Here is a 22,119-nt window from a genome sequence, read left to right as displayed (position 1 = left end):
GGTACATCCCGACACCGGTATCTCGAGTAAGGCCATGTCGATCATGAACTCTTTCGTGAACGATATCTTCGAGCGCATCGCCGCCGAGGCTTCTCGTCTCGCTCACTACAACAAGCGATCGACGATCACCTCGAGGGAGGTGCAGACTTCGGTGAGGCTTCTTCTGCCCGGCGAGCTCGCCAAGCACGCCGTGAGCGAAGGTACTAAGGCCGTAACGAAGTACACGAGCTCCAAGTAAACGAAGCCGTAGTAGAACGCTACGATTTATGAAGGAGATAATAATAAAAAGGCCCTTTTCAGGGCCACAAAGAGTTTCGATAAACAATAATTTAAAGTTTCAAACGATTTAGCCGTCGTTTATTATTATTATTATTATTATCATCAAATAACAATAATACTACATGTTTATTTATTAACATATTTAATCGATTAATTATATACATATATAATACACACATACATACTCTGATAAGATTCCTAATTATTAACATATACAAAAACAGTTTTCTTTTCTTTACTAGTCTTGAATCGAATTTTAATTAGAGATATATAATATATTTGATCGTCGTAGTTACCTTCCTGTAGAGCTGTAGCGCTGTAAGCTCGAAGCCGCCGCCGTACTGTCGATTCCGTCGATCTTCTCATTCATTTCGATCTCGTATCATATATATCCTGCGTTTAACTCGTTCGACGTAGGCCGATGATATCTGAAAGAATAATAATATTAATTCATTAAAAAATATATCTAATAATAATAATAACAACTCAAACATGAATTTTTCGCATTTTCGCATCGATCAGTGAACGCGTGAGAGAGAACGTGCATAGCGTAGAGAGAGAGACGGATATATCGAATCGTCATCGCGGCGGTCCCTCTAGCCGTAGTAGAACTCGTATATAAGCGAACGTTCCTTTACAAAAATTTTAATCCGTCGACTACGTTCCTTTCGTGCGGACGTGTCTAGAGACGTCTCTAAGTTTGTCATAATAAATTTTCGTTTCGTGCGTGTTCGTTCATTCATCGTCAAGGATGGCTCGTACTAAGCAGACGGCCCGAAAATCTACCGGTGGTAAGGCACCGCGCAAGCAGCTCGCCACCAAGGCGGCTCGCAAGAGCGCTCCTGCCACGGGAGGAGTGAAGAAACCTCATCGTTACAGACCCGGTACGGTCGCCCTTCGTGAGATCCGTCGTTACCAGAAGAGCACTGAGCTTCTGATCCGCAAACTGCCATTCCAGCGTCTCGTTCGTGAGATCGCTCAAGACTTCAAGACCGATCTCCGTTTCCAGAGTTCCGCCGTAATGGCCCTGCAGGAAGCAAGCGAAGCTTATCTCGTCGGTCTCTTCGAAGACACGAACCTGTGCGCTATCCACGCTAAGCGTGTGACGATCATGCCTAAGGATATTCAATTGGCGCGCAGGATCCGAGGAGAACGTGCCTAATTGCGTCTGCGTCGTCGTCGTCGCAGTCTCATTTGCACAATTCTACGTATAGAAAAAAATAAATAATAATAATATACGCAGTATTATATGCAGATAGACTGCAAGTAAACATATTCAAAAAGGCCCTTTTCAGGGCCGCATATATATCTAAATACAAAGAAAAAAAAAATTTTTTTTTTTTTTCGTCGTCCGTTTCAAACGTAACAAAGTCGTCACGAAAAACCTACTCACAAATAACAATAATTATTTTTATATCAAAATTATCATAAACACGTTACACATAATTCGAAATATCAATACGCACATACGTAAACGTTGTGTATTTTATACTATTATTGTAAATAAATATGTATATTTCAATCGAATACGAGAACGTGAGAGGTGAGTGTATGTGTGATTACATATATTATTACGATCTTATGACGATATATTGATCGTTAAGAGCATAATTGTAAATATTATTGCAAAGATATCAATTTTGAAGAACACAAAAATATCTCACCCCCCCCCCCCCCCATTCTCCCGATAAACAAGACACATACATGAACTCCCCCCTTACCCCATCCCCTCGGCCGCCATCCCTACCATAGCTTTTTCGACTGCACGCTGTCTCTATCAGTCTTTCTCTTTCTATCTAATGGCACTTAGATATCGCCATCTCTTTCGCACACGGAGCGAACGACACGCATACGTGTGTAGTTAGTCGAGCGCTTATATATCAGTCGAGCGTAGAACGACGAGACTACCATAAAGTGATCGTCTCTGATCGACAGCGGACGGATTTCTGTACGTCTTTCTTTGCCGTTCAGATTAAACAAGACAAACCGAAGACAAGAAAATGACCGGTCGCGGTAAAGGTGGAAAGGGTCTGGGGAAAGGAGGCGCGAAGCGACACAGGAAAGTGCTCCGTGATAACATCCAAGGTATCACGAAACCGGCCATCCGTCGTCTCGCACGCAGAGGCGGTGTGAAACGTATATCCGGTCTGATATACGAAGAGACTCGCGGTGTCCTCAAAGTGTTCCTCGAGAACGTAATCCGCGACGCCGTCACCTACACCGAGCACGCGAAGAGGAAGACCGTCACCGCCATGGACGTAGTGTACGCCCTGAAACGTCAGGGACGTACTCTGTACGGTTTCGGCGGTTAAAATGTTTTCGATGTTTTATTTTGAAAAATTATACAAAAAAAAATTAATAATTTACAAATAATACTGCGAAAACTAAATATAAAAAAGGCCCTTTTCAGGGCCGCATATGGATCTGTTTATACATACTACATACACATTGAATACTCGTTTCAATCGTTCAATGACGTCTATTAAACATAATAACATAATACATATTAATAATAATACGAATATAAGAGTAAGAGCTCTAAGCGTGTAAAACGATCGTATAGATAAGATACGATGACGACTACGACGTAATACCGACCGATCGTTAACGTAGAATATACTTTACCATGCATCTGAATGAGTGTGTAATTTAATTTATTTAATTTTAAATTTCTGTTTACAATTCAAACGTTATTATATATGACTAATTATTCGTCTTCGTCGTCGTCGTCGTCGTTCTTTCGGCTCTACTTCACGCGCTACGAACGCGCCTCCAACAATATTTCGCACGCCTCGAGGCTCGCCTCTAAACGTAGCTCTTACACACGATTACTGTAGATTATTTTTATTATTTATACGATACTGTGGTCTCTCTTTCGAAACACGTATTATTTATCTATCGTAATAGTTTATATTTTATATATTATTCGATAAGTATTCACATATCAGACAACATTTTCTCGTGCTTCTTATATCGACTCGCGTAGTAGTGTGTTTTACGAACGTCGACTTGGAACACGCTAAAATTGTTAGTAAATTATCGAATAAGAGTTGCGCTTTTATACATTATCAGTGAGGTATCTTCGCTTTCAATATGTCGATAGAACGAAACGTTTAAAACGATTTTAATAGAATAAAATAACTTTTAAACGAGGCTCTAGGTACGCGACTAGAACTATAACGAATTTAAACGCGATTCGTACACATCGTTGTCGAACTGTGCTACGAATTCGACTTTCAAACGATCGATAGGTTCAAGAGGTATCTTTTTGTGTTATAGAACGGTCAAAAACTACTTTAAATTATATAAATATCGCATTCGAAAAGATACCTGTTAGTGAAAAGTTTTAAGCGTTCGTACGAGAAATTGTCTAGCGACATCGCGGTTCTCCTTACGGTATTGCTCGGACTCGACTTACCACTAGCGACCTCTCCGCCGCGTCGATCTCCGTCCGATATCAGACACGTTTTATATCGTTATACGTTGTTATCCCACGGTACAACTGCTACTACAACTATTAATATTTATCTTTCGTGTGATTGTGTAGTGAGTTTATTAAATAAAATAAAATAAAATGGCCGACACAGCTATAGCAACCGAAGCGCCGGCACCGGCGACCCCTGCGAAGAAACCGAAGGCGTCCGCGGCCGCCGCCGGTGGCGCCGCCGCCAAGAAACCGAAGGCGAAACCTACTCATCCTAAAACATCCGAAATGGTGAACAGCGCCATCAAAGAGTTGAAGGAACGTAGCGGTTCGTCGCTTCAGGCGATCAAGAAATACATCGCGGCTCAATACAAAGTCGATTCTGAGAAATTGGCTCCGTTCATCAGAAAGTATCTCAAGAGCGCCGTCGAATCGGGTGCACTGATACAGACGAAGGGCAAGGGCGCATCGGGTTCGTTCAAACTAGAGTCGAAATCGTCCGCTTCGAAGAAACCGGCGGGTGCCGGAATCGGAGGCGCGTCCGGCGGCAAGGCCGCATCCTCGGCCGCTTCGGGTAAGTCGAAGAAGGCGACGTCCTCCGCTCCCGTCGCCGGCAAGGGCGCCGCCGCGGGCAAGAAAGCGGCCGCCGGCGGTGCGTCGTCCGGTGCGGCGGCGGCGGCGTCATCGCCGTCCAAATCGAAGGCGAAGGCGACGATAAAGGATAAGAAAGCTGCAGCCGCTAAAAAGAAACCGGCAGCCGCTAAGAAGGCCGTCGCGGCGGCCGCTCCTTCGAAGGCGAAGGGCGCCGCATCGAAGGCGAAGAAGACTGCGAAACCGCCGACTAAGAAACCTAAAGCCCCGAAACCGAAGAAGGCCGCCGCCGCTACGCCGAAGTCGAAACCGACAGCTAAGAAAGCATCCGCCGCCGCCGCTAAAAAGTAAGTCGCCTGCAGCCGCCGCAGCGGTGATAATAACGATGACATCTTTCAAAAGTGTCATCATCATCATCTACAACAACAACAACAACAAAAAAAAAAAAAAACAACATCATCGATGACATACATTTGTCCGATCCCATCGCGTCGACGACGACGACGACGACGACGACGACGACGACGACGACGACGACGACGAAGACTGTGACGATGACGATGACGATGCAAGCGTGTGCGGCGCGTAAATCGCACGACAAAAAGCCCTTTTCAGGGCTAACATAAGTTTCACATAATAAACGAATATATTCGTCGTCGTGCGTAATAATCTACGACGACGACGACGAATAAGATGAGTTAAAGTTTCGAACGATACGATGAACAATTCCAAAACTAATTCTAAATTTATAAAATATAAAACGTAAACGGAAAGAAAAAAAAAAAATAAAAAAAAAATTTAATATTATATGATAAAAATATCCACATACCTCATTATCCATCTATAATATTTACAATCATAGAGATGGAGCAGCACACTCGAACGTCTTCAATTAAATTAAATTCAACAAACAAACAAACAAACAAACAAACATACGTACGTACATGTTTATTATTATTATATTTTATCTTTATCAAAATATATCGCTCGCACGCGAAACACGAAAAGGACACACCACCCGCGCGCCCGACTAATTTCACTTTATTAATATTATTTTTTATTTCGTTGTTATGACTCTTCCTTTCTTTATCTCTTTCTTTCTTTGTTCAAAAAAAAAAAAATAAATAAATAAATAAATATATACAATTTTTACTTCATTTTTCTATTCGCATTCGCATTTCGAAACCCCCCGACCCGCCCCGCCCCGCCCCGCCCGACTGCCCGACTCTCCCGAAACTCGACATCATTCATCGTCGTAATCTTAATACTATACTGTATACACTAATAAGAAACAGAAATTTAACAATTTACAATTTCAATACAATCAAACAGAGTCAGAGTCTCTCTCGATACCACCGCACCGATAGACGCGACTACGTTCCGAGTATAAAAAGGGGACGGAGTAACGCGACCGTTCGTCACTCTTGTTCTGACATTCGTCCCGTGCGGATGTCTCTATCAAGATCCACCGATACTAATCTATCACCAACCGCCGAAGCTGTAGTCGGGTACGACTACCTGCCGACATACCTGCTCGCTTACCTGAGCCACCGACCGACCGACCCTTGGGTTGTAAAGGGTCACCCTGCCAGTGACAAAACAATAACCAAGTGATCAGTGTTGTGCAAAACCGGAATAAGTGTTGTGCGCGAAACCGCGAGTTCCGTGTTAGTGTAGCAAGCCGCCACCGACCGTCAGTAAGTACACTCGAAATAGGTACACACCATAGGACTAGGCACACATTTCTGCCACCGACAGGCAGATTCCATATAGGGATCACACCGTAGGCACTCACCTCCCTGCCTCACGGCAGGGAGGCAAACGATTCGTCAATTACGGGCCACCATGGACCCAGTGAGCATGCTCAGCAAAGAGCAGCTCCTAAAGCTGCTCTACCAGCACCTTCCGGACGCGGTCGACGCGCTTAATAACATAGCCCTCAACATCGAGGACACCGTAGGGCCCTCCGTCGGAGTCGATGGAACTCGGTCGCCCTACCTAACGTCACCTGTCGGTTCGACAATGGAAGTCGAATCAGACAGTGATGGCGGGAGGTCGCGAGACTCGGAGTCCGTCGGCTCCGATGTAGGATTCTCGGACGCGGAGAGCGACGGGTTCGAGCCCGTACTCTCCAAATCCGCCAAACGAAAGGCGAAAGCTCCTCAAGCCCCGCCTCCCCCCAAAAAACGGCCCGGAAAGTCGAGCCCGCGCTCGAAGCGCCCGCCGCCGCCGGCTTCACCGTCCTCGCGCCCCGCGACGCCCACAGCATCATCCGCACGCCCCGCGACACCGAAGTCGCCTTCAGCGACCCCGAAGGCCAGCGAAGCCGAAAGGTCGCAAAAAACACCACCTCCGGTTGTCATTCAGGACAAAGGACAATGGCCTAGGATCTCAGGTATCCTAGTGGAACGCCGGATCCACTACACAAAGGCAAAAAATGTCCTACAAGGGATCAGAGTCCAGGTGCAGGACTCTGCGACCCACCGGGCATTAACAAAATTATTACGGAGTGAAAAAACTCCATTTTTCACATACGCGCTAGAAGACGAACGTCACTTGCGCGTAGTCATTAGGGGCCTGCCGAAGGAAATACCTGAGGCTTTGATTAAGGCCAGCCTGGAGAAAGAAAATCTCCCGGTGATTAACGTACACCGAATGTACAACCAGCGTACGAAAGAGCGATACGATCTCGTTCTGGTCGTACTGCCCCTTTCCCCCGAGGGAAAGAAAATATTCTCGGTCGACACCATCTGCGACCTCTCCGACTTCAAGTTGGAAGCTCCCCGCAGCCGAGGCACACCCGGCCAGTGCCACCGATGCCAGTCCTACGGACACTCAGCCCGCCACTGCTATGGCAACCCTAGGTGCGTCAAATGCCTAGGCGGGCACTTAACAGAGGACTGCGAGCGGAAGCAGCCCGATCCCGAAAACCCACCCAGTTGCGTTTTGTGCGAGACCCAGGGCCACCCCGCGAATTACCGCGGATGTCCCAGGGCCCCGCTAAAACGCGACCCAAAGGGTAGGCGCGCCTCAAGACCGGCGCGAGCCCCTCAGGCACCGACGCGAGCCCCGCAGGCACCGACACGAGCCCCGCAGGCACCAACGCGTGCCCCTCAGGCACCGACGCGAGCCCCTCAGGCACCGACGCGAGCCCCTCAGGCACCGACGCGAGCCCCTCAGGCACCGACGACAGCCCCTCAGGCACCGACGCGAGCCCCTCAGGCCACCAACAGAGGCGCCTGGGAAAAACCGCTGCCTATGGTCCGAAAGACCGCAGCAGCACCACCACCGCACTCAGCGCCGCGCACCACATCAATAAACGCCAACGCCAATAGACAGCCAACAAGGCCACGTACTATGGTAGCCAAAGACGCGGAAAACATCCGCGATTTCTTCGCATTATGCGACCAGTTAGACCTGGACGGCATCCAATGCTTCTTGGACGAATACGCAGCCGATCCAAGGAACATCGCGGCCCTTTTCGTGAGGTACTCATACCTGTTCTCACAGGTAGACGCACTACGCTACCCTAATGGCCGCCGTTAGTAGAATAAAACCTCGCTCGTTAGTGCTAGTCACGTTTAACGCAAACGGGCTTATCCAACAGATCGATCTAGTTCGAGAATTCCTACGGAACCACCCTGTCGACGTCATGCTAGTGCAGGAGACGTTTCTGAAAACAAATTTGCGCAGCCCAAACGTGGCCAACTACCGCACAATCAGAAACGATCGTACCTCCGCCAAAGGCGGAGGCACGATCATATATTACAAAAAGTCACTGCACTGCGTGCCGCTCGACAGCCCGCCGCTTACCAACATCGAAGCGTCAATATGTCAAATAAGCATGACAGGCCATCAGCCCGTCATAGTAGCATCAGTTTACCTTAGTCCAACTAAAGACCTATTAGAAAGTGACATTAGGTCACTTCTTGCAACAGGTAGCGCGGTCATTCTGGCCGGCGACCTAAACAGTAAAAATCCCGAATGGCACTCAAGACGTGCCAACACAAGGGGCAGGAAACTAGAACAACTAGCCCACCCCATATCGTGTAACTTCACAGTCATTGCACCAACGACACCCACTAGATTCCCACATTCAGAAAATCACAGAGATAGGCCAGACGTCCTCGACGTGGTGATCTTGAAAGGCGTGACCTTACAGTTGCGCTCAATCGAGGCACTACCAGAGTTAGACTCCGATCACCGTCCAGTCGTCATAGAACTAGGGCCTGACGAGCCACTTCACCGCCCAACCAAAACGATCGTTGACTGGAAGAAATTCCAACAGCAGATCCAGTCCTTAGACTCGACATTTTTAAAAAACATCCCAGACAGTATTGACTCCGTCGATGTTGCGAAAGCGGCCGCGATTAACCTCACGACTCACGTACGCGACACGATAGATGAGTGCTCCAGGGATATTCAAATGCGCCCTAACGAGCGTTATGAACTCCCTGAAGACCTCAAAGATCTTATCACGCGGAAAAATGCAGTCACACGAGCGCACGACGCTTTTCCTTCAAAAGAAAACCGGAGGAAACTCCGGGCCCTTCAGAGGGACGTCAAAACCCGTTTCGAGGAATTCCGTAACTATAGGGACGGCGATTACCTTGGGGAAATCACGCCATCACACACTGCGTTTTGGTCGATGCCGAGATCTCTCAAAGGCTCATCGCCCACGACCATGCCTCCACTGTTACGACCAAATCTTCCACCCGCAATAGACGACTTGGATAAGGCCGAGTGCTTAGCCGACGCACTAGAAACACAATGCTCCCCGAGCAACTACCCGGTACACCCGGACCACCTCCTAAAGGTGGACGGGGCAGTAAATCGTATCAGCTCTATGCCACCAACGGACGAACCACTGACGCCGACGTCAGCCGATGAAATCGAATCGATCGTCAAAGCCTTACAGGTTAAAAAATCTCCCGGTGCGGACCGGATAACAAACAAAGCGGTCAAGCGTTTCCCGCAACAAATCATCGCACTACTAGTGCTAATATATAATGCCCTTCTGGCAGGTTGCTCCTTTCCCGACCAATGGAAAGAAGCCATAGTGATAGGAATCCCAAAACCAGGGAAACCTAGGAATCAGCCCACGAGCTATCGTCCCATCAGCTTACTGAGCACTCTCGGCAAAATATACGAGAGAATCATATTAGCTAGGATCAAGGCCATCATACAGGCCAAACAAATAACAATAAACGAGCAATTCGGCTTTAGAGCCGGACACTCGTGTGTCAATCAGGTCCACCGCTTAACGGAAGACATACTAAAAGGTTTCGCCTTCAGCAAAGCCACCTCCACAGGAGCTCTATTCTTCGACGTAGCGAAAGCATTCGACAAAGTCTGGCACAACGGTTTATTATATAAACTGCAATTACTAGGGTTGCCAGACAGACTCGTGCTCATCATACGAGACTACTTGTCGAATCGCACCTTCCGCTACCGAGTCGAAGGTACCCTGTCCACATCTCGCCCCATCAGGGCTGGAGTCCCTCAGGGCTCCGCGCTATCCCCGATTCTGTACTGCCTTTTCACCAACGACATACCGAACGTCACTAAAAAAGTCAACCTAGCTCTCTTCGCGGACGATACCGCACTATACACCACCTCGGCCTCGACCAAAGTCATCACCACACGACTCCAATCCGCAGCTAACGCACTAGGCGACTGGTTTAGGAAATGGAGGATCGAGGTAAATCCCGACAAAAGCGCAGCAGTACACTTCACTAGAAACCCCGTCTACATCAAGTGGAATCAGGGCAAACCGGGAGACATTAAATTATTTAACCAACCGATACCGTGGAAATCGGAAGCTAAATACCTTGGAGTCACCCTAGATAGAAAGTTAAACTTCCACTCTCACATAACCAGAGTCCGAAACAAAGCAGCGTTCGTACTAGGAAGACTGTATACGATACTATGCGGGCGGAGTAAAATGTCTCTTAGAAATAAGACGACACTATACAAAGCCTGCATTCGTCCTATCATGACCTATGCGAGCCCTGTCTTTGCCCACATCAAAGCGTCACAACTAAATAAACTACAGACCATTCAAAACCGTTTCCTTCGTATCGCCACGGACTCGCCGTGGTACATACGTAACGTCGACCTACATAAAGACTTCGACATCGATTCGATCGCGAAACATCTGAAAATACTCTCCACGGCGTATTTTGAGAGAGCCAAACAACACAGCAATCCGCTGATAGCACAAGCATGCCAGTACACCTCCCTAAGAGGTAATCTACCCAACAGACTCAGGCGACCTATGCACGTCCTGAACGACAACGACGATAGCTTCACTATCGCAAACGCACCACTAGTAGTAGGGAAAACCAGCACACTACACAACTCACACTCACAGCGTTTCCGCCGGCGGAAACGAGGACCCAGATTAGCGACGTCACGGAGACGGCCGTGACGTCAGTAAATTCATTCAGTGCTTAAATTCACACCCCACCGACTACGTTCTGAGCCGAGGTGCGATCTCATAGGAGACACCCTCAGGACGAACGTCACTTTCGAGCCCAAAAGGGTTCACCTCGAGGCAGAGTCTTAGCACTCGCCCCAACGTTCGGTGACGCTGTAAAGGCCAGTAGGGCCAACAGCAATACACAACCACAGATACAAAAAAAAAAAAAAAAAACGCGACCGTTTTACTGTTCACCGCGCTCCCGAGCCGTACGCACGCGTTCCGCTCTCTCATATTTATATTTGCGTTGCTAATTTTTCATTAATTCTCTATAATCATGTCCGGTCGCGGTAAAGGAGGCAAAGTCAAGGGGAAGGCAAAGTCGCGTTCGAACCGTGCCGGTCTACAGTTTCCGGTCGGACGTATACACAGACTCCTCAGGAAGGGTAACTACGCAGAGCGCGTCGGTGCCGGTGCACCCGTGTATCTCGCGGCCGTCATGGAATACCTAGCCGCTGAAGTACTCGAGTTGGCCGGCAACGCCGCCCGCGACAACAAGAAGACCAGGATCATACCGAGACATCTACAGTTGGCGATCCGTAACGACGAGGAGCTGAACAAGTTGCTCTCGGGCGTGACTATCGCACAAGGTGGCGTCCTACCTAACATCCAAGCCGTACTTCTGCCCAAGAAGACCGAGAAGAAGGCTTAAACACTTGTGTGCGGTGACGTTGCGGAACGGTCGTCGTCGTCGTCGTCGTCGTCGTTATTGTAGTCATCAAATTTGTTATTATATACATTGCGATGTTACATGCGAACGATCGAACGAACGAACTCGTTCTTCATCGTGATAACGAATAAAAAGGCCCTTTTCAGGGCCACAAAATATATCTGATATGCATTAAAAAATGTTATGTTTCCTAAACGATTATGACGTCTCGACGTTGATTACATGTCATTCGATATTTTATACGCACCATTTAAACGCTCGTTGAACTCTTTAGTTGAACGTAGAGAATCACTACTAACACTAACACTACTACTGCTGCTGCTGCTATTACAGTGTACGCTACGACGATAGAATATATATACACATTAAAATTATTTTATTATTTACGATAATTATTAAATAATATTTCGATCTAAAATTTTCAATCATCATAATAACTATAACTGTCTGAGCTGTCTGTCTTATAGAGAGATGATATATTTTATTTGTTGTTATTAATAATATTTACATATAAATCGATTAGATGATATAAACATTCTAAATTTTAAAATAATATATTAATGATTTCAGCTTTAAGTCTATTCGTATAGTAATCATGATCATAGAGATGCGGTCGGTGGGGTAGGGGAAGGAGGAATATTTTTCGTATCGTTTTAAAACGAGAACCTAATAACACTCTCCCCCTCTCCCTCTACTCTCCGCCCCTCTCGTACTAAGCGCGACGATCGTTTCTGATTGGTCGATAGAGTTCTGCGTCTGTATGCCGCACCGTATGCGCGAACGCTACGCGTGCCGCGCGGGCCTTATTTAAACAAAATCCGAGAGTACGAAACGATACTCTCCAGTTTCGCTTGCGCTCCCGTACGGTGCGCACGTGTATCACACGAGATTAAGTTTCGATTGCATTATTGTGAATTTGTTTATTCGTCATCATGCCGCCTAAGACTAGCGGAAAGGCCGCCAAGAAATCGGGCAAAGCTCAGAAGAACATCTCCAAGTCGGACAAGAAGAAGAAGAAGCATAAGAGGAAGGAGAGCTACGCAATCTACATTTACAAAGTACTGAAACAGGTACATCCCGACACCGGTATCTCGAGTAAGGCCATGTCGATCATGAACTCTTTCGTGAACGATATCTTCGAGCGCATCGCCGCCGAGGCTTCTCGTCTCGCTCACTACAACAAGCGATCGACGATCACCTCGAGGGAGGTGCAGACTTCGGTGAGGCTTCTTCTGCCCGGCGAGCTCGCCAAGCACGCCGTGAGCGAAGGTACTAAGGCCGTAACGAAGTACACGAGCTCCAAGTAAACGAAGCCGTAGTAGAACGCTACGATTTATGAAGGAGATAATAATAAAAAGGCCCTTTTCAGGGCCACAAAGAGTTTCGATAAACAATAATTTAAAGTTTCAAACGATTTAGCCGTCGTTTATTATTATTATTATTATTATCATCAAATAACAATAATACTACATGTTTATTTATTAACATATTTAATCGATTAATTATATACATATATAATACACACATACATACTCTGATAAGATTCCTAATTATTAACATATACAAAAACAGTTTTCTTTTCTTTACTAGTCTTGAATCGAATTTTAATTAGAGATATATAATATATTTGATCGTCGTAGTTACCTTCCTGTAGAGCTGTAGCGCTGTAAGCTCGAAGCCGCCGCCGTACTGTCGATTCCGTCGATCTTCTCATTCATTTCGATCTCGTATCATATATATCCTGCGTTTAACTCGTTCGACGTAGGCCGATGATATCTGAAAGAATAATAATATTAATTCATTAAAAAATATATCTAATAATAATAATAACAACTCAAACATGAATTTTTCGCATTTTCGCATCGATCAGTGAACGCGTGAGAGAGAACGTGCATAGCGTAGAGAGAGAGACGGATATATCGAATCGTCATCGCGGCGGTCCCTCTAGCCGTAGTAGAACTCGTATATAAGCGAACGTTCCTTTACAAAAATTTTAATCCGTCGACTACGTTCCTTTCGTGCGGACGTGTCTAGAGACGTCTCTAAGTTTGTCATAATAAATTTTCGTTTCGTGCGTGTTCGTTCATTCATCGTCAAGGATGGCTCGTACTAAGCAGACGGCCCGAAAATCTACCGGTGGTAAGGCACCGCGCAAGCAGCTCGCCACCAAGGCGGCTCGCAAGAGCGCTCCTGCCACGGGAGGAGTGAAGAAACCTCATCGTTACAGACCCGGTACGGTCGCCCTTCGTGAGATCCGTCGTTACCAGAAGAGCACTGAGCTTCTGATCCGCAAACTGCCATTCCAGCGTCTCGTTCGTGAGATCGCTCAAGACTTCAAGACCGATCTCCGTTTCCAGAGTTCCGCCGTAATGGCCCTGCAGGAAGCAAGCGAAGCTTATCTCGTCGGTCTCTTCGAAGACACGAACCTGTGCGCTATCCACGCTAAGCGTGTGACGATCATGCCTAAGGATATTCAATTGGCGCGCAGGATCCGAGGAGAACGTGCCTAATTGCGTCTGCGTCGTCGTCGTCGCAGTCTCATTTGCACAATTCTACGTATAGAAAAAAATAAATAATAATAATATACGCAGTATTATATGCAGATAGACTGCAAGTAAACATATTCAAAAAGGCCCTTTTCAGGGCCGCATATATATCTAAATACAAAGAAAAAAAAAATTTTTTTTTTTTTTCGTCGTCCGTTTCAAACGTAACAAAGTCGTCACGAAAAACCTACTCACAAATAACAATAATTATTTTTATATCAAAATTATCATAAACACGTTACACATAATTCGAAATATCAATACGCACATACGTAAACGTTGTGTATTTTATACTATTATTGTAAATAAATATGTATATTTCAATCGAATACGAGAACGTGAGAGGTGAGTGTATGTGTGATTACATATATTATTACGATCTTATGACGATATATTGATCGTTAAGAGCATAATTGTAAATATTATTGCAAAGATATCAATTTTGAAGAACACAAAAATATCTCACCCCCCCCCCCCCCCATTCTCCCGATAAACAAGACACATACATGAACTCCCCCCTTACCCCATCCCCTCGGCCGCCATCCCTACCATAGCTTTTTCGACTGCACGCTGTCTCTATCAGTCTTTCTCTTTCTATCTAATGGCACTTAGATATCGCCATCTCTTTCGCACACGGAGCGAACGACACGCATACGTGTGTAGTTAGTCGAGCGCTTATATATCAGTCGAGCGTAGAACGACGAGACTACCATAAAGTGATCGTCTCTGATCGACAGCGGACGGATTTCTGTACGTCTTTCTTTGCCGTTCAGATTAAACAAGACAAACCGAAGACAAGAAAATGACCGGTCGCGGTAAAGGTGGAAAGGGTCTGGGGAAAGGAGGCGCGAAGCGACACAGGAAAGTGCTCCGTGATAACATCCAAGGTATCACGAAACCGGCCATCCGTCGTCTCGCACGCAGAGGCGGTGTGAAACGTATATCCGGTCTGATATACGAAGAGACTCGCGGTGTCCTCAAAGTGTTCCTCGAGAACGTAATCCGCGACGCCGTCACCTACACCGAGCACGCGAAGAGGAAGACCGTCACCGCCATGGACGTAGTGTACGCCCTGAAACGTCAGGGACGTACTCTGTACGGTTTCGGCGGTTAAAATGTTTTCGATGTTTTATTTTGAAAAATTATACAAAAAAAAATTAATAATTTACAAATAATACTGCGAAAACTAAATATAAAAAAGGCCCTTTTCAGGGCCGCATATGGATCTGTTTATACATACTACATACACATTGAATACTCGTTTCAATCGTTCAATGACGTCTATTAAACATAATAACATAATACATATTAATAATAATACGAATATAAGAGTAAGAGCTCTAAGCGTGTAAAACGATCGTATAGATAAGATACGATGACGACTACGACGTAATACCGACCGATCGTTAACGTAGAATATACTTTACCATGCATCTGAATGAGTGTGTAATTTAATTTATTTAATTTTAAATTTCTGTTTACAATTCAAACGTTATTATATATGACTAATTATTCGTCTTCGTCGTCGTCGTCGTCGTTCTTTCGGCTCTACTTCACGCGCTACGAACGCGCCTCCAACAATATTTCGCACGCCTCGAGGCTCGCCTCTAAACGTAGCTCTTACACACGATTACTGTAGATTATTTTTATTATTTATACGATACTGTGGTCTCTCTTTCGAAACACGTATTATTTATCTATCGTAATAGTTTATATTTTATATATTATTCGATAAGTATTCACATATCAGACAACATTTTCTCGTGCTTCTTATATCGACTCGCGTAGTAGTGTGTTTTACGAACGTCGACTTGGAACACGCTAAAATTGTTAGTAAATTATCGAATAAGAGTTGCGCTTTTATACATTATCAGTGAGGTATCTTCGCTTTCAATATGTCGATAGAACGAAACGTTTAAAACGATTTTAATAGAATAAAATAACTTTTAAACGAGGCTCTAGGTACGCGACTAGAACTATAACGAATTTAAACGCGATTCGTACACATCGTTGTCGAACTGTGCTACGAATTCGACTTTCAAACGATCGATAGGTTCAAGAGGTATCTTTTTGTGTTATAGAACGGTCAAAAACTACTTTAAATTATATAAATATCGCATTCGAAAAGATACCTGTTAGTGAAAAGTTTTAAGCGTTCGTACGAGAAATTGTCTAGCGACATCGCGGTTCTCCTTACGGTATTGCTCGGACTCGACTTACCACTAGCGACCTCTCCGCCGCGTCGATCTCCGTCCGATATCAGACACGTTTTATATCGTTATACGTTGTTATCCCACGGTACAACTGCTACTACAACTATTAATATTTATCTTTCGTGTGATTGTGTAGTGAGTTTATTAAATAAAATAAAATAAAATGGCCGACACAGCTATAGCAACCGAAGCGCCGGCACCGGCGACCCCTGCGAAGAAACCGAAGGCGTCCGCGGCCGCCGCCGGTGGCGCCGCCGCCAAGAAACCGAAGGCGAAACCTACTCATCCTAAAACATCCGAAATGGTGAACAGCGCCATCAAAGAGTTGAAGGAACGTAGCGGTTCGTCGCTTCAGGCGATCAAGAAATACATCGCGGCTCAATACAAAGTCGATTCTGAGAAATTGGCTCCGTTCATCAGAAAGTATCTCAAGAGCGCCGTCGAATCGGGTGCACTGATACAGACGAAGGGCAAGGGCGCATCGGGTTCGTTCAAACTAGAGTCGAAATCGTCCGCTTCGAAGAAACCGGCGGGTGCCGGAATCGGAGGCGCGTCCGGCGGCAAGGCCGCATCCTCGGCCGCTTCGGGTAAGTCGAAGAAGGCGACGTCCTCCGCTCCCGTCGCCGGCAAGGGCGCCGCCGCGGGCAAGAAAGCGGCCGCCGGCGGTGCGTCGTCCGGTGCGGCGGCGGCGGCGTCATCGCCGTCCAAATCGAAGGCGAAGGCGACGATAAAGGATAAGAAAGCTGCAGCCGCTAAAAAGAAACCGGCAGCCGCTAAGAAGGCCGTCGCGGCGGCCGCTCCTTCGAAGGCGAAGGGCGCCGCATCGAAGGCGAAGAAGACTGCGAAACCGCCGACTAAGAAACCTAAAGCCCCGAAACCGAAGAAGGCCGCCGCCGCTACGCCGAAGTCGAAACCGACAGCTAAGAAAGCATCCGCCGCCGCCGCTAAAAAGTAAGTCGCCTGCAGCCGCCGCAGCGGTGATAATAACGATGACATCTTTCAAAAGTGTCATCATCATCATCTACAACAACAACAACAACAAAAAAAAAAAAAAACAACATCATCGATGACATACATTTGTCCGATCCCATCGCGTCGACGACGACGACGACGACGACGACGACGACGACGACGACGACGACGAAGACTGTGACGATGACGATGACGATGCAAGCGTGTGCGGCGCGTAAATCGCACGACAAAAAGCCCTTTTCAGGGCTAACATAAGTTTCACATAATAAACGAATATATTCGTCGTCGTGCGTAATAATCTACGACGACGACGACGAATAAGATGAGTTAAAGTTTCGAACGATACGATGAACAATTCCAAAACTAATTCTAAATTTATAAAATATAAAACGTAAACGGAAAGAAAAAAAAAAAATAAAAAAAAAATTTAATATTATATGATAAAAATATCCACATACCTCATTATCCATCTATAATATTTACAATCATAGAGATGGAGCAGCACACTCGAACGTCTTCAATTAAATTCAACAAACAAACAAACAAACAAACAAACAAACAAACAAACAAACATACGTACGTACATGTTTATTATTATTATATTTTATCTTTATCAAAATATATCGCTCGCACGCGAAACACGAAAAGGACACACCACCCGCGCGCCCGACTAATTTCACTTTATTAATATTATTTTTTATTTCGTTGTTATGACTCTTCCTTTCTTTATCTCTTTCTTTCTTTGTTCAAAAAAAAAAAAAAATAAATAAATAAATATATACAATTTTTACTTCATTTTTCTATTCGCATTCGCATTTCGAAACCCCCCGACCCGCCCCGCCCCGCCCCGCCCGACTGCCCGACTCTCCCGAAACTCGACATCATTCATCGTCGTAATCTTAATACTATACTGTATACACTAATAAGAAACAGAAATTTAACAATTTACAATTTCAATACAATCAAACAGAGTCAGAGTCTCTCTCGATACCACCGCACCGATAGACGCGACTACGTTCCGAGTATAAAAAGGGGACGGAGTAACGCGACCGTTGGTCCGAAAGACCGCAGCAGCACCACCACCGCACTCAGCGCCGCGCACCACATCAATAAACGCCAACGCCAATAGACAGCCAACAAGGCCACGTACTATGGTAGCCAAAGACGCGGAAAACATCCGCGATTTCTTCGCATTATGCGACCAGTTAGACCTGGACGGCATCCAATGCTTCTTGGACGAATACGCAGCCGATCCAAGGAACATCGCGGCCCTTTTCGTGAGGTACTCATACCTGTTCTCACAGGTAGACGCACTACGCTACCCTAATGGCCGCCGTTAGTAGAATAAAACCTCGCTCGTTAGTGCTAGTCACGTTTAACGCAAACGGGCTTATCCAACAGATCGATCTAGTTCGAGAATTCCTACGGAACCACCCTGTCGACGTCATGCTAGTGCAGGAGACGTTTCTGAAAACAAATTTGCGCAGCCCAAACGTGGCCAACTACCGCACAATCAGAAACGATCGTACCTCCGCCAAAGGCGGAGGCACGATCATATATTACAAAAAGTCACTGCACTGCGTGCCGCTCGACAGCCCGCCGCTTACCAACATCGAAGCGTCAATATGTCAAATAAGCATGACAGGCCATCAGCCCGTCATAGTAGCATCAGTTTACCTTAGTCCAACTAAAGACCTATTAGAAAGTGACATTAGGTCACTTCTTGCAACAGGTAGCGCGGTCATTCTGGCCGGCGACCTAAACAGTAAAAATCCCGAATGGCACTCAAGACGTGCCAACACAAGGGGCAGGAAACTAGAACAACTAGCCCACCCCATATCGTGTAACTTCACAGTCATTGCACCAACGACACCCACTAGATTCCCACATTCAGAAAATCACAGAGATAGGCCAGACGTCCTCGACGTGGTGATCTTGAAAGGCGTGACCTTACAGTTGCGCTCAATCGAGGCACTACCAGAGTTAGACTCCGATCACCGTCCAGTCGTCATAGAACTAGGGCCTGACGAGCCACTTCACCGCCCAACCAAAACGATCGTTGACTGGAAGAAATTCCAACAGCAGATCCAGTCCTTAGACTCGACATTTTTAAAAAACATCCCAGACAGTATTGACTCCGTCGATGTTGCGAAAGCGGCCGCGATTAACCTCACGACTCACGTACGCGACACGATAGATGAGTGCTCCAGGGATATTCAAATGCGCCCTAACGAGCGTTATGAACTCCCTGAAGACCTCAAAGATCTTATCACGCGGAAAAATGCAGTCACACGAGCGCACGACGCTTTTCCTTCAAAAGAAAACCGGAGGAAACTCCGGGCCCTTCAGAGGGACGTCAAAACCCGTTTCGAGGAATTCCGTAACTATAGGGACGGCGATTACCTTGGGGAAATCACGCCATCACACACTGCGTTTTGGTCGATGCCGAGATCTCTCAAAGGCTCATCGCCCACGACCATGCCTCCACTGTTACGACCAAATCTTCCACCCGCAATAGACGACTTGGATAAGGCCGAGTGCTTAGCCGACGCACTAGAAACACAATGCTCCCCGAGCAACTACCCGGTACACCCGGACCACCTCCTAAAGGTGGACGGGGCAGTAAATCGTATCAGCTCTATGCCACCAACGGACGAACCACTGACGCCGACGTCAGCCGATGAAATCGAATCGATCGTCAAAGCCTTACAGGTTAAAAAATCTCCCGGTGCGGACCGGATAACAAACAAAGCGGTCAAGCGTTTCCCGCAACAAATCATCGCACTACTAGTGCTAATATATAATGCCCTTCTGGCAGGTTGCTCCTTTCCCGACCAATGGAAAGAAGCCATAGTGATAGGAATCCCAAAACCAGGGAAACCTAGGAATCAGCCCACGAGCTATCGTCCCATCAGCTTACTGAGCACTCTCGGCAAAATATACGAGAGAATCATATTAGCTAGGATCAAGGCCATCATACAGGCCAAACAAATAACAATAAACGAGCAATTCGGCTTTAGAGCCGGACACTCGTGTGTCAATCAGGTCCACCGCTTAACGGAAGACATACTAAAAGGTTTCGCCTTCAGCAAAGCCACCTCCACAGGAGCTCTATTCTTCGACGTAGCGAAAGCATTCGACAAAGTCTGGCACAACGGTTTATTATATAAACTGCAATTACTAGGGTTGCCAGACAGACTCGTGCTCATCATACGAGACTACTTGTCGAATCGCACCTTCCGCTACCGAGTCGAAGGTACCCTGTCCACATCTCGCCCCATCAGGGCTGGAGTCCCTCAGGGCTCCGCGCTATCCCCGATTCTGTACTGCCTTTTCACCAACGACATACCGAACGTCACTAAAAAAGTCAACCTAGCTCTCTTCGCGGACGATACCGCACTATACACCACCTCGGCCTCGACCAAAGTCATCACCACACGACTCCAATCCGCAGCTAACGCACTAGGCGACTGGTTTAGGAAATGGAGGATCGAGGTAAATCCCGACAAAAGCGCAGCAGTACACTTCACTAGAAACCCCGTCTACATCAAGTGGAATCAGGGCAAACCGGGAGACATTAAATTATTTAACCAACCGATACCGTGGAAATCGGAAGCTAAATACCTTGGAGTCACCCTAGATAGAAAGTTAAACTTCCACTCTCACATAACCAGAGTCCGAAACAAAGCAGCGTTCGTACTAGGAAGACTGTATACGATACTATGCGGGCGGAGTAAAATGTCTCTTAGAAATAAGACGACACTATACAAAGCCTGCATTCGTCCTATCATGACCTATGCGAGCCCTGTCTTTGCCCACATCAAAGCGTCACAACTAAATAAACTACAGACCATTCAAAACCGTTTCCTTCGTATCGCCACGGACTCGCCGTGGTACATACGTAACGTCGACCTACATAAAGACTTCGACATCGATTCGATCGCGAAACATCTGAAAATACTCTCCACGGCGTATTTTGAGAGAGCCAAACAACACAGCAATCCGCTGATAGCACAAGCATGCCAGTACACCTCCCTAAGAGGTAATCTACCCAACAGACTCAGGCGACCTATGCACGTCCTGAACGACAACGACGATAGCTTCACTATCGCAAACGCACCACTAGTAGTAGGGAAAACCAGCACACTACACAACTCACACTCACAGCGTTTCCGCCGGCGGAAACGAGGACCCAGATTAGCGACGTCACGGAGACGGCCGTGACGTCAGTAAATTCATTCAGTGCTTAAATTCACACCCCACCGACTACGTTCTGAGCCGAGGTGCGATCTCATAGGAGACACCCTCAGGACGAACGTCACTTTCGAGCCCAAAAGGGTTCACCTCGAGGCAGAGTCTTAGCACTCGCCCCAACGTTCGGTGACGCTGTAAAGGCCAGTAGGGCCAACAGCAATACACAACCACAGATACAAAAAAAAAAAAAAAAAACGCGACCGTTTTACTGTTCACCGCGCTCCCGAGCCGTACGCACGCGTTCCGCTCTCTCATATTTATATTTGCGTTGCTAATTTTTCATTAATTCTCTATAATCATGTCCGGTCGCGGTAAAGGAGGCAAAGTCAAGGGGAAGGCAAAGTCGCGTTCGAACCGTGCCGGTCTACAGTTTCCGGTCGGACGTATACACAGACTCCTCAGGAAGGGTAACTACGCAGAGCGCGTCGGTGCCGGTGCACCCGTGTATCTCGCGGCCGTCATGGAATACCTAGCCGCTGAAGTACTCGAGTTGGCCGGCAACGCCGCCCGCGACAACAAGAAGACCAGGATCATACCGAGACATCTACAGTTGGCGATCCGTAACGACGAGGAGCTGAACAAGTTGCTCTCGGGCGTGACTATCGCACAAGGTGGCGTCCTACCTAACATCCAAGCCGTACTTCTGCCCAAGAAGACCGAGAAGAAGGCTTAAACACTTGTGTGCGGTG

At 46.7% G+C, this 22,119-nt stretch overlaps 10 protein-coding genes across 10 annotated transcripts in view; all 10 read left to right on the top strand.

The window, feature by feature from the left end:
- Positions 1-238, top strand: part of LOC135194280 (histone H2B-like) — a 569-nt gene extending 331 nt beyond the window's left edge. Inside the window, exon 2 of the mRNA XM_064219593.1 lies at positions 32-238. Within this exon, the coding sequence (XP_064075663.1) occupies positions 32-238 (207 nt within the window). The remainder of the gene's footprint in view (positions 1-31) is intronic.
- A 769-nt stretch (positions 239-1,007) lies between these two features.
- On the top strand, positions 1,008-1,466 carry LOC135194334 (histone H3). Its single transcript, XM_064219659.1, has one exon. It carries the CDS (start codon positions 1,031-1,033, stop codon positions 1,439-1,441), a length of 411 nt encoding a protein of 136 aa, XP_064075729.1. The 5' UTR covers positions 1,008-1,030; the 3' UTR covers positions 1,442-1,466.
- A 535-nt stretch (positions 1,467-2,001) lies between these two features.
- Positions 2,002-2,653, top strand: LOC135194337 (histone H4). Its single transcript, XM_064219663.1, has one exon. It carries the CDS (start codon positions 2,280-2,282, stop codon positions 2,589-2,591), a length of 312 nt encoding a protein of 103 aa, XP_064075733.1. The 5' UTR covers positions 2,002-2,279; the 3' UTR covers positions 2,592-2,653.
- A 1,082-nt stretch (positions 2,654-3,735) lies between these two features.
- On the top strand, positions 3,736-4,739 carry LOC135194332 (histone H1B-like). The gene has a single exon (XM_064219657.1). The coding sequence runs from the start codon at positions 3,854-3,856 to the stop codon at positions 4,643-4,645; it is 792 nt and encodes a 263-aa protein (XP_064075727.1). The 5' UTR covers positions 3,736-3,853; the 3' UTR covers positions 4,646-4,739.
- Positions 4,740-10,979: 6,240 nt separating this feature from the next.
- On the top strand, positions 10,980-11,429 carry LOC135194335 (histone H2A). Its single transcript, XM_064219660.1, has one exon. It carries the CDS (start codon positions 11,053-11,055, stop codon positions 11,425-11,427), a length of 375 nt encoding a protein of 124 aa, XP_064075730.1. The 5' UTR covers positions 10,980-11,052; the 3' UTR covers positions 11,428-11,429.
- An 878-nt stretch (positions 11,430-12,307) lies between these two features.
- LOC135194336 (histone H2B) lies at positions 12,308-12,815 on the top strand. The gene has a single exon (XM_064219661.1). It carries the CDS (start codon positions 12,378-12,380, stop codon positions 12,750-12,752), a length of 375 nt encoding a protein of 124 aa, XP_064075731.1. The 5' UTR covers positions 12,308-12,377; the 3' UTR covers positions 12,753-12,815.
- Positions 12,816-13,521: 706 nt separating this feature from the next.
- LOC135194333 (histone H3) lies at positions 13,522-13,980 on the top strand. Its single transcript, XM_064219658.1, has one exon. The coding sequence runs from the start codon at positions 13,545-13,547 to the stop codon at positions 13,953-13,955; it is 411 nt and encodes a 136-aa protein (XP_064075728.1). The 5' UTR covers positions 13,522-13,544; the 3' UTR covers positions 13,956-13,980.
- A 535-nt stretch (positions 13,981-14,515) lies between these two features.
- LOC135194338 (histone H4) lies at positions 14,516-15,167 on the top strand. The gene has a single exon (XM_064219664.1). It carries the CDS (start codon positions 14,794-14,796, stop codon positions 15,103-15,105), a length of 312 nt encoding a protein of 103 aa, XP_064075734.1. The 5' UTR covers positions 14,516-14,793; the 3' UTR covers positions 15,106-15,167.
- Positions 15,168-16,249: 1,082 nt separating this feature from the next.
- Positions 16,250-17,253, top strand: LOC135194422 (histone H1B-like). The gene has a single exon (XM_064219843.1). The coding sequence runs from the start codon at positions 16,368-16,370 to the stop codon at positions 17,157-17,159; it is 792 nt and encodes a 263-aa protein (XP_064075913.1). The 5' UTR covers positions 16,250-16,367; the 3' UTR covers positions 17,160-17,253.
- A 4,402-nt stretch (positions 17,254-21,655) lies between these two features.
- Positions 21,656-22,105, top strand: LOC113398508 (histone H2A). The gene has a single exon (XM_026637267.2). It carries the CDS (start codon positions 21,729-21,731, stop codon positions 22,101-22,103), a length of 375 nt encoding a protein of 124 aa, XP_026493052.1. The 5' UTR covers positions 21,656-21,728; the 3' UTR covers positions 22,104-22,105.
- The last annotated feature ends 14 nt before the right edge of the window (positions 22,106-22,119 follow it).

This window comes from Vanessa tameamea, chromosome 29, assembly GCF_037043105.1.
Source record: "Vanessa tameamea isolate UH-Manoa-2023 chromosome 29, ilVanTame1 primary haplotype, whole genome shotgun sequence".
NCBI classification, from domain to species: Eukaryota; Metazoa; Arthropoda; class Insecta; order Lepidoptera; family Nymphalidae; genus Vanessa; species Vanessa tameamea.
This window is presented reverse-complemented; position numbering and strand designations above follow the sequence as displayed.